The sequence below is a fragment of the Melanotaenia boesemani genome, chromosome 21, assembly GCF_017639745.1.
Source record: "Melanotaenia boesemani isolate fMelBoe1 chromosome 21, fMelBoe1.pri, whole genome shotgun sequence".
NCBI classification, from domain to species: Eukaryota; Metazoa; Chordata; class Actinopteri; order Atheriniformes; family Melanotaeniidae; genus Melanotaenia; species Melanotaenia boesemani.
The window spans coordinates 2968365-2979764 of NC_055702.1; the positions used below are offsets into that span (position 1 = coordinate 2968365).

At 40.3% G+C, this 11400-nt stretch overlaps 2 protein-coding genes across 4 annotated transcripts in view; one reads left to right on the forward strand and one right to left on the reverse strand.

The window, feature by feature from the left end:
* Positions 1-3603, forward strand: part of LOC121632933 — a 47151-nt gene extending 43548 nt beyond the window's left edge. Inside the window, exon 15 of the mRNA XM_041974753.1 lies at positions 1857-3603. Coding sequence (XP_041830687.1) covers positions 1857-3238 — 1382 coding nt within the window. The 3' untranslated portion in view covers positions 3239-3603. The remainder of the gene's footprint in view (positions 1-1856) is intronic.
* A 1933-nt stretch (positions 3604-5536) lies between these two features.
* On the reverse strand, positions 5537-11386 carry LOC121632334 (zinc finger protein OZF-like). 3 transcript variants are annotated; one of them, XM_041973734.1, is made up of 3 exons: positions 11157-11386; positions 10603-10760; positions 5537-8273 (listed from the first exon to the last, which is right to left on the reverse strand). In XM_041973734.1, the coding sequence occupies exons 2-3, from the start codon at positions 10685-10687 to the stop codon at positions 6883-6885; spliced, it is 1476 nt and encodes a 491-aa protein (XP_041829668.1). In that variant the 5' UTR covers positions 10688-10760; positions 11157-11386; the 3' UTR covers positions 5537-6882. The 3 variants fall into 3 exon arrangements, with proteins under 3 accessions (XP_041829668.1, XP_041829667.1, XP_041829666.1); XM_041973733.1 differs by having other exon boundaries at positions 11128-11386; XM_041973732.1 differs by having other exon boundaries at positions 10603-11386.
* Positions 11387-11400: the final 14 nt, after the last annotated feature.

Below are 11400 nucleotides of genomic sequence, written 5' to 3' on the forward strand. Positions count from 1 at the left end.
CTATGCTGGACCACAGACTGGAACGAAAGAGCAGAGACGTCGATGAACAGCTGTAAATGTTAAACTACGATCAGACTACGCTGCTGGTGGGCGTGTGCTCACCTGCTGGTGGGCGTGTGCTCACCTGCGTGTGCACGTGTCTATCGTAGTGGAGAACATGCAACCTTGTAGAGTCAGAAAGGACAGGCCATCATTTAAATAAGGTAAATAATTATAATAAAAATAAAGTAAATAAGTCATTTCTATTTGCACAATTAAACCATTGTAAAGAGCTGATTTGTTTATTTTGAATCTCTACCAACCAAGTGGAGCTATTTTGTTTTTCCCTCAACTTCAGCTTTATTACCTATTTTACATTAGATTAATTTCTAAACGAACTTTCTTTTTGTTCTTTACTGCTGTCCTTTGACTGTTCATACAGCCACAAACTGCACAAGAACCTGGCATCTTTGCTCCGCTCAGGTTTTGTGATGAGTTACCATGGCAACATGTTGCACCGATAATGTAAAAAGTAGTTGAATTCTTTCTTTGTGTGTTTTTAACAAAATTAACTCCCCAACAACATCTGTTTGTTTTTACCATTCCTTCTTTCTCTCCTCTCTTCTACATAGATTCAGCACTCATTGTGCAGGCATGTGGCTCCCTCTAGTGGACATTCAGGAGAACAACAGTGTTAAAGTAGTTGTAAATTTTCAATCATCCAGGTGATTTTCACTGCTTGAACAGAAACCAGCTGAACTTTCTTTCTTGACTCTTGAAGACATTATCTTCAGCTTTTTAATTCCTAACTAACTTTTTGGGAACTTTGTGCTGAAGCTAAAACTTAATGCAAGAATTTGGCGATGCTTCAAAGGCTGGACTAATCCATTAATGCTCAGCCGCTCAGAACAGGACTCAAATATGTAGTTGATCCACTGCAGACTACAGCTTAGAGCAGTTCTGGTGGGTGAAGTAATAAACAACATAAATCATGCATCTCATCATTACACTCAAATGAAAGTTGATTTGTTTTTAAAAGTGAAAGGATCCTAAAGGATCTCATGCGTTTCTTCTTCTCTGTCCAGCAATTTTAGGTTGAATGTGAGATTTATTTTTCTAGACCTCACTTTTTAAATGAACTTGTAATGGATTTGATGCTATGTCTAAAGAAGATGGGGGGGGTGAAATGAGGTTATGAAGGTTGTTGTTGGCCCACATAGAATCCTGGTGAAGGTTTGATTCATTGTGGAAAAAGAAGCTGCTGTAACGCTCATGCACATACAGTCAGCACCAAACTGCACACGTGGTCACTGCCACCTCAGACCTGGACAGCGGATGATGCTTCATAGTGGACTTTTACAGGAAACACTGCGATAGCAAAGGTTTATCTTTGACAGTAGAAGTGTTTAACTTTATAATGCTAATCCAAACAAACTGTACTTGGAAAGCCTTTTTAAAAACACAGTTGGCCAAAGTGCTGTACACAGATGAAGGCCGTGAGTATCACTTCTGAGACCAGTTGTATCACTTGATGGTAAAAACATTGTTAAAAATCCTGTTGTATAAAATCTGCTTCTTGTTCTCCGCCCCCTGGTCGTTACCTTTTACATTACAATAATTCTTAAAATGTCACACAATACAGAAAACGACACGTATATGCCACTTTATTTATTCCTTTTTATTACTTATTTTTATAATTAAATGGCCAAATAATCACATCAAATGAAAAAAATAATTATTTTTGGGGGATTAGATGTTAAAGGGTTAAAGAGCAACCTCAGCTGCGACCCTGTCTGACATAGCCCAAAGGCATAATAACGCTTTTTTTAAACAAATGATCATCAAGATAAATTCAGTTGTCCTTTAATGTGTTTCAGTGTTACCTGCAGATGTCCAGAAGGTGATAGTGATTAAAGAGGAGGTGCCCTGGAGCTCCAGTCTGGACAAGCAGGACCCAGAACCCCTCCACTTCAAGGAAGAGGAGCAGGAACTTTGGACCAGTCAGGAGAGAGAACAGCTTAATGGAAAGAAGGAAAGTGATATCAGCAAGTTCCCATTCACAGTTGTCACTGTGAAGAGTGAAGATGATGAAGAGGAACCCCAGTTCTCACAGTTTAATCAAATAAAAAATGAAGGCCGCAGAGAGACGAAGCCTCTAACCAGGAGCTCAGATAAACAAATGGAAGCAGAAAGTGGTGGAGAGGACTGTGGACCAGAACCAACCATGGAGCCCGATCCAAATAATAATTTACAAACAGGTGAAAAGGACTGCTGCGAGACGGAAGTCAGTGTAGATGATGACGACTGGCAGGACTCTTGGTCAGATTCTGTACCTGAAACTCAAACCAGTGAGAAAAATGGGAAACAAGCAATGGTACCAGAGTCTGGAGAAAACCATGATGGAGGTTGTAACACTGCCAAAAAGTCCTTCAGCTGCTCTGAGTGCAGCAAACAGTTTGTTAACAAGCAGTCGTTCAAGTCACACATGAGAATCCACAGAGGGGAGCAGCCGTTTGCCTGCATCTGCTGTGGGAAAAGATTTAATCACAACTCGCATCTTAAAACGCACATGAGAGTCCACACGGGGGAGAAACCGTTTAGCTGCGACATCTGCAGGAAACGATTTAGTGAGCGAGGAAGTCTTTCCAGTCACATGAGAGTCCACACGGGAGAGAAGCCGTTCGGCTGCCATGTTTGTGGTAAAACATTCAGCGAGCGAGGAAGTCTTTCCAGTCACATGAGAGTCCACACCGGTGAGAAGCCGTTTGCCTGCGAGGACTGCGGAAAAAGATTTAATCAAAATGCAAATCTTAAGACGCACATGAGAGTCCACACGAGAGAAAAGCCATTTGTCTGTGATGTGTGCGGTAAAAGCTTCAACCGAAAGGCACATGTTAAGATGCACATGAGAGTCCACACAGGAGAGAAGCCGTTTGGTTGCGATGTTTGTGGTAAGAGATTCAACCGAAATGCTCATCTAAAGACGCACATGAGAGGCCACACCGGAGAGAAGCCGTTCGGCTGTGACGTCTGTGGGAAAAGATACGGCGAGCGAGCGACTCTCTCCTGTCACATGAGAGTCCACACCGGAGAGAAGCCTTTCGCCTGCGGTGACTGTGGAAAAAGATTTAATTATAAGTCACATTTTAAGAAACATGTAAGAGTACACTCACAGGAGCTGCCATTTGAGTTCAGTGATTTTGGAAAAGGACTGAGCAAAGTTCCAGACCTTAATCCTTCCATCCCTGGGTCGGTGTGAGGTGTAGTTTACCTAAACGGAGCTAACAGTAATCTCACGACATAAGTGTCTTTGCAATGATCTTTATGGATCGCTGTAAGGAGTAACGTATGAATATAAATCTAATAAATATTATTCCCCCACTTTTTGGCAGATTTGGATACAATGTGTCACGAATGTGAGCTCTAGTCACAATCTACCTTCCAAAACCTGTTTTCCAGCAGCAGCAACCCACCAGCTACATGCTACCATTTCCACTTTCATTTAGTTCCCCCTAGAACACAACTCTAGAAACAAAGTTGTGCAAGTGTGCACCTTTTAGTCCTGACTGGTACCTTATATAAGCATCCTGGTGAATGAAATGATAAGTTTTAATTGGAAAACTTTATTTACTTTATTTATAATATTTATTTATAAAATAAAAATCAAATGAAGAAATTCCAAATGCTCGATGAATGTCTCAAATTATTATAAGTAGTAGTAGTGGTGGTGGTGGTGGTGGTGGTAGTAGTAGTATTATATTTACATGGATATTGTTTATTTATTCATTGAAAAAAAAAATGGAGGTGGATGAAATTCTCGTTATTACCGCACATCCTGGTTTGTTTGTGTGTCAGAGAGTCAGGAATATTAAGAATACACGTAGACACCTGCAGCACTGTATGTTCGGCCTTTGGGAACAAAAGAGATTATTATATAAATATTTTAGAGGGAGTTTTTTTCTCTGGTTGATTATCTGGAACTAGTGTTATTTATTTAAAGCTCATTATTTTGCTGCCTGCTACAGATTAACAGGTTAGGTTCACTCTCAGTGTCTTAGAAAACAGCCATACACTAGAATATTTACCTACACCACCTCAAGGTTTGATAAGCTAATAGTGTTGTTGGGATAAGTTTCAGCAAAAAAAAATGAATAATACTTACTTTTATATCCATAAAGCTCTTGAAGGGGGAAGTTAAAACATTTCCATGGCAGGGGAACTTGTTTTATCTTTTATATATTTCTTACTTAAAATAAATAGATTTCAGAACAGAATCTGGTCAGTTTAAAGTATTAATATTATGCCTAGCATTAAATGTGTATTTTCCAGTGGTATTTTTATTTATTGATTGACACTTCTTTATATCTTTTGATGCATTTACATTTTTAATTATCCATGAAAAGACGGATCAATCTGAAGTCTGAGCTCTCAGCTGGTAAGAGGACAGATTCTCGTTTCTGAAGATGTGATCAAAACTCTGAATTCAGCTCCTGAGTTAAAGAGTCAAACCTGCTCAGGAACCATGAGGATCTGTGACTGGGCAGCTCAGGATGATGTTAATCTGCAGCTGGAAGCAGAAGCTTCCATTTCAAATCCTCTAAATGTTGTAGAAAGACAGGTGTTGGTATTTTTAGGCCAACAGCCAAATATAAAGAGTGAAGAACTTTAAAAAAGGTTATCAGCAGGTCTGGAAGAATAGCTCACCCTGATGGGTGAAGCCCTTAATTAACAGCAGAACTGTGATCAAACCTTCTGATCGAAAGACTTTGTTGTCCAAATGAACAACCTGGAAAACTAGAGAGACAGCAGCTGTATGAGAGGATAGCTCAGTGGGATGGAGAGCTGGTTGAAGTTCAACAAGCTGTAGGTTCAAATCCTGCAGTGTGCACCTGATAAGTTAAGAAGAACAGCTCCGACTGGTAGGAGAAGACTCTGGAGGGAGGCAGGATGGCCTGGGATTGAACCTCTTCATTCACCACATCAGTTTTAATGTCCAATGGCCAAAATGAAAAGACAAAAGCACCATGAGAACAGCTTTGAGTGTGAAGGGTCCTCGGTGGCGTGGTGGGGTTGGCAGAGAACCGTAAGTCGCCAGTGGTGCAGCGTCTAGTTCAACTCCTGCCCGTTGCTGGTACCTGGATCATAAAACCATCCTGCTCCGGTGGGTTGGGGAGGGGGCCGTGTCCCCTCCCCGTATTCTGGGGAGGTACAAGTAGGGGGTTATACGTCAGGAAACTAACTCTGGCTAGAATTTTACTGGGATCATCAAAACGTGGTGAGCTTTCTAAATATCATCTATAAGTAACATGACTGTAAAAGACAGGCTGTAAAGGAATCACAACCCCTAGATATGACTAGCAGACACAACAACAGACTGTTTTAGACACTGACGGGAAGGAAGAAGCACACCTTGATGACACACTGGCTTCTTTAAGAAATCAACATAATACAACAAATGTCTATATTAAAAAACTAGATACTAGTTCTGAACTGTAAACAGAAGGTAAACAGAAGGAAGGTGAAGAACTTCGACAGGAATGCAGTGAGACTTTGCAAGTTAATTCAATTTATCTTTATTTGTATAGCATCACTTTACAACATCATCATCTCAGGACACTTTACAGACAAATCAGTTTGAGCCAATTCATAATAAATGACAGCTTAGTTAAGGAAAACCGACATACTGCATCAAATCAGGAATCATTTCTGAACAAAGATAAATACCAAAGTTACTGTAATCAACCCAGTTTCATTATTTCCATCATCTCTAATTATCATTATTTCTTAAAGGTACATTTACTGAAGTGGAAAAATACACGTGCCAGGCCAATAACGCGCTTGTGAAACGTCTATATATTAAATTTTTTTCCAGTAGATGGCTTAATAGAGCAAATAAAGATTAATACAAAGCTTTGTCTATAGTGAACTACTTCCATGAAAAGATTCGATGCTTCATGAAAGCCTCTGGCCATCTCTTACCTGAGGTCACCATTTACAGAGCATAAAGACGAGGGTTGCAGAAAAATGAATACTAAATCAATTAAACAGATTACTAGCAAATTAACTGTATTAACTGAGCACATTAACGCATACATTTTAACAAAAGGGAAATAAAACTATTACATTATATCCACCCTTAAAGTTTATCAGTTATTTTTTTATTTAATTTCATTAAGGTGACAGCCATGAATGCATCAGGATGTTGTGTTTGCAGCTTAGCAATGATGAGCTGGTGATGGCACAGGCTGTCTGTAGAGGTACCAGCTGGATAATCTGGATGAAAAGTCTAACAGTTTGATGTCTTCTCTTTTACAGTAACATGTCCAGGGTGACATTGAAACTCCTCTTTCCTTCAGCTTTCTGCAAACTTTATTGTCTCAATCTGCTCTTACAGCCTTAAAGCAGTGCATTAGTCTGGAACACGTTCCTGCAACCATGTCTCAGTGAGCACATAAAACTGCACCTTGAGTGTCCATTTTGTTAGCTAGCGATCTCGCATTTCACGTCGAAACAGTTGGAAGAAATTGTTTAAATATGAAACCACTTAAGCAGCAAAGTATCTTAACCAGTGTAAATAAACCTTAAAAATAAGCATGACAGTGAACAAATTAACTACACATAAAACGAGAAGCACTCAGAGAGAACAGACAAGCCAAGACATTGTCATTTTTTGGCAATGAGTTAGAAGCTCTAATGGCAAAATTGTCACCATAATAAAAAAAATCCTGGATCCAGGCAGTGATCCAGATCACCCCAGAATATAACCACTTGTTCTCTAATCCAATTCTGCAAGGTGCTGCCACCTGGTGGCTCATTCTGAAGCAACGTCTGAAACTTTTCTCTACTGTGTGCATGCAGGTGTTTCTTCAGATCACAGAGAGTGAAAACCTTTCACAATGAATGTCACAATGAACTGATTTCTTTCTTATGAATTCTAACGTGTCTTGAAAGATTTCCTTGTTCGGTGAATCTCTTACCGCAAACATCACAGCCGAAAGGCTTCTCACCGGTGTGGACTCGAATGTGTGCAATAAGAGAGGAGCTTTGGTTAAATCTCCTGTCACAAAAATTACAGGCAAATGGTTTCTCTCCTGTGTGGACTCTCATGTGCCCCTTAAGATATGACTTATATTTAAATCTTTTTCCACAATCACTACAGGAAAACGGCTTCTCTGCTGTGTGGACTCTCATGTGTCCCTTCAGGTTGGACTTATATTTGAATCTTTTTCCACAGTTGTTACAGGCAAATGGTTTGTCTCTTGTATGTACATGTGTGTGTTTAGAAAGATTTCCTTGATCACTAAACCTTTTACCACAATCAACACAGATAAACGGCTTCTCTCCCGTGTGGAGTCTCGTGTGTCCCTTAAGATATGATTTATACTTGAAACCTTTACCACAGTCACTGCAAGTGAAAGGTTTCTCTTCTGTGTGGACTCTCATGTGGTTTGAAAGAATGTCTCGCTCACTAAACCTTTTCCCACAAACATCACAGCCAAACCGTTTCTCGTGCTCTTCTGTGTGGACTCTCCTCATGTGTCTTCTTAGAATTAACTTAGAATGAAATGCTTTTCCACAGTTTTCACAGCTGAATGGCTTGACTCCTGTGTGGACAATCATGTGTGTTTTAAGATGTATTTTTTGGTTGAATCTTTTCCCGCATTCATCACAAGCAAATGGTTTGACTGCCGCGTGGATGACCATGTGCTTCTGCAGATAGAGCTTGTGTAAAAACTGTTTGCCACAGTCAGGGCAGCTGAAGGGTTTTTCAGCAGCGTTAGCGGCGAAATCCTGATCTAAAACAGACTCTGAGGCCGTTTTCCATTTCCAAATGTCACTGTTTTCTGTCCCAGGTCCTAAATCTGAAGTTTTTTGCCAATAATCATCATCACTAACTTCAGTCTCAGAGGAGCCTGACGCCTTTTCATCAGCATCTGGTGGGAACAGACTGTTTGGATCTGGGCTACTAGCCCATTCTGGTCCTCCACAGTCCCCTTCATCAGTTTCTGTTTTCATCAGTGCAGCTGAGCTGGAGGTTGGAGGTTCTGTCTCTCTGTTTTCAGTTTTGATCTGATGAAGCTGTGAGGACTGAGGTTCATCATCTTCACTCCTCGCAGTAACATCACTGAATAAGAACCTGCTATCAGTCGCCGTCTGTCCATGAAGCTGCTCCGCCTCCTGACTGATCCAGAGTTCCTCCTCTTCCTCCTTTATGTGAAGAGGTTCTGGGTCCTGCTGGTCCAGACCAGAGCTCCAGGGAACCTCTTCTTTAATCACCACCAGCTGCTGAACATCTGCAGGTAGACGGATTAAAGACAAAAATTAGCTTCTTTGTATAATAAATCCTGAAAAATCTAAAACAAAAAAACTTCTACAGTTACAAAAACAACTTTCAACTCTTGAGCAGCAAGAACGGTGATCCACAACCTGAAGATACCGGCTTAGAGGCCACAAAAACAACAAGTAAAACAAACACAATTAATTAAATCAAAGATCTACATACCTTAAAAAAAGATACAGGATTTAGAAGGAATTCAGGATGAATTTGAAAACTTTTCTTTAGCTTTCTATCCTCTACTGACACAATTTGATGCTCTTAAAGCAAAATAATTTCTTAACAAGTTAGACCGGCCCTCTTTGAGTTTGTTACAGTCTCCACGAGAAGCAAGAAGAAGAAAAAAGTTCATTTTGGTCCAGTTTAATCAGCTAAATCATCCAAGACATCTGCAAAGGACTCCTGAGCATCTAAATGGTCTCAGTCTGTTTCAGTAGAATCCAGCATCAAGGGGAAGGTTGCTGACCTGACCGCTGGACAGAAAACCATCACTGGATCCTCTACGAGGAGGGAAAGCCTCAGCAGGTGACTGAAGCTGGATGCTCTCAAAGAGCTGCATCAAAGCTCATCAATAAGAAGCTGAGTGGAAGGAAAAGGTGGAACAACCAGCAGGGATGAAGCAGCTGGAGAGGACGGTCAGGAAAAGGCCGTTCAGGAATGTGGGGGAGCTTCACGAGGAGTGGACTGAGGCTGGAGTTAGAGCTTCCAGAGCAACCACACGCAGACGGATCCTGGACCCGGACTTCACATCTCGTAGTCCTCTAGTCCAGCCAGACTGAACACAACACGACATCTGCAGCGTCTCACCTGGACTAAACAAAACATAAACCGGTCTGATGAGCAGATTCTGCATCTCATGTAGAAATCCAGGTCCCAGAGTCTGAAGGAAGACTGGAGAGGCAACAATCCAAGACCTTTAAAGTGCAGCGTGATGTTTCCACAGTGGTGGTGCTGGTCCACTGGGCTTTATTAAGTCCAGAGTCCATGCAGCATATACCAGGAGGTTTTAGAGCATTCATGCTTCCTGCAGCAGAAAAGCTTTGTGGCGATGCGGATTTTATTTTCCAGCAGGACTTGGCACCGGCCCACACTGCCACAAGAACCAGAACGTGGTTCATGGACCAAGGATTACTGGGCTGGACTGGCCAGCAGACTCTCCAGACCTGAACCCCGTAGCAAATCTATGGAGTATTGCCAAGAGGAAGATGAGACACATGACTGAGCAATGCAGAAGAGCTGGAGGCCGCTACTGAAGCATCCTGGTCTTCATTCCACCCCAGCAGGACCACAGACTGATAACATCCATGCCACGCCGCATGGGGGCAGGAATCCATGCAAGAGGGGCTCAAACCAAGTACTGAGTTCACATGAAGGACTAGACTCTTCAGATGGTCACATTTCTGGATTCAAAGTCCTCTTTTTTAATTTTTTTAAATTGATTTCATGTAATCTAATTTTCTGAGATTTAGATTATATAATAATCTGCATATAATGAGTCTACATATTAATTTCTTTGTGAAATAAATTAAGTTTTACGTGATATTCTATTTATTTAGTTTCACCTGTAAGGCTTGAAAACTGTCATAAATACGAAGTGTAAAGTGGTTTCTGGTGGATTATGTTAACAGCTGTGACAAAGCACTCATATTCTGAAAATTTGCTTCTTTTGTTTTTGCCAAATTCAGATTTTAAAATACCATCAGTAAAAACTTCATTTCTAAACAGATGATAATAAAAATGTTAAACGGAAGGCTTGAAAACTGAGAAACTTCATAAATTAGCAGGATAAAGGGGTTCCGTTAGAAGCTGATACGTTTGGCTGAACGTGCTTTATTTGACCATTCAGCCTCTTTTTACTTTGGTGACTAAACGTTCAGAGATTCTGGTGTTTTGATAATTTGATGTTTAAACTAATGACGGTTTTAAAGCTTTTTTTTTTTCAAATGTACATGTACTTAAAATGTTGTGTTCTGTATATGTGGCTTGTTGGATTTAATACTGACGATCTGGGCTGCTGCTTAACTTGGCCGGGACACTTTTGGAAAAGAGATTTAAAACCTACAGATTTTTCATTTCTTGATTAAATAAAGATTAAATAAATAAAAAAAACAACCATTCCCTCAAATACATGTCTTACATTAAAAATGTGAAATCTGTGAATAATTTTCAACAAAATATTCTCAAACGTCATACAGTTGTTGCTGTTATTATTGTTACTATTGCCCAATAAAAGAAATGACAATGTAAGTGAATATACTGTCATACACGCCAACAGATGTGTGACTTACTGAGAACCCGGCTCTCTTGTGTCCTCTCCAGGCCTGATGTGGATGCTGCAGGTTGATCTGGTTGAAGGCTCGTCCTCTGAGACATTCCTGCTCTATGATTCTCCTCTTTAGGGTGTTTATACTGGATATTCTGCTGTCTTTCTACAGCTGTCTCTTAACTGGAGTTAAACAAATATCAACCGTTCAGTCGGTTATTCTTTTAAACAAATGACAACATTAAATGAACATTTAAATAATCTAAAACCACTAACTGGTCAGAAGGTAGCGCTGCTACACATGTTGACTTTTTATCTCCAAATTAACCAGTTTGAGAGCGAACAAGCCATTGGAATAATAGTAAAAATCCAGTGGTTAAGTTCTTGAAATGAACCTGCTTTATAGTTCAGGCTCCTCGACTGAGGTGGATTAAAAAAAATAAATAAAAAGTGAAATCGACTTTCACTACTGTGTAGTTTGTGCTGATAACTCTGTACATAGCTATATTCTAACTAACACCAAGACAGAACTGATTATTTTTTTAATTACATTTCCAAATAAATTAATTAAAAGACAACCATTGGTAGAATAGCTGTTTATCCTTTGTCTTTTCCGGGTTTCGTTTTGGTTCTTCGACGGCGATAATTCTCTCTCCCTCGTTTTTTTCTTCAATCTGTTTACTCTAACACTCGGTATGTCACAGTTTAGTCGCTAAAGCTCCTCACAAGTTAACAGCAACTCTTGTGTAGAAAGAAAACTGTCACGGTGGATCGGCAGAGGACAGCGAGCGTTAGCTACATGCTAACCGGTCCGACCATTGTG

What these genes read in the sequence shown, in the direction of transcription:
- LOC121632334 (XM_041973734.1), bottom strand. Translation starts at nt 10,687, where the DNA reads ATGTCTCAGAGGACGAGCCTTCAACCAGATCAACCTGCAGCATCCACA. An exon ending in ACAAGAGAGCCGGGTTCTCA is followed by an intron (nt 8,274 to 10,602) that starts GTAAGTCACACA and finishes GTCTACCTGCAG; the next exon opens with ATGTTCAGCAGCTGGTGGTG.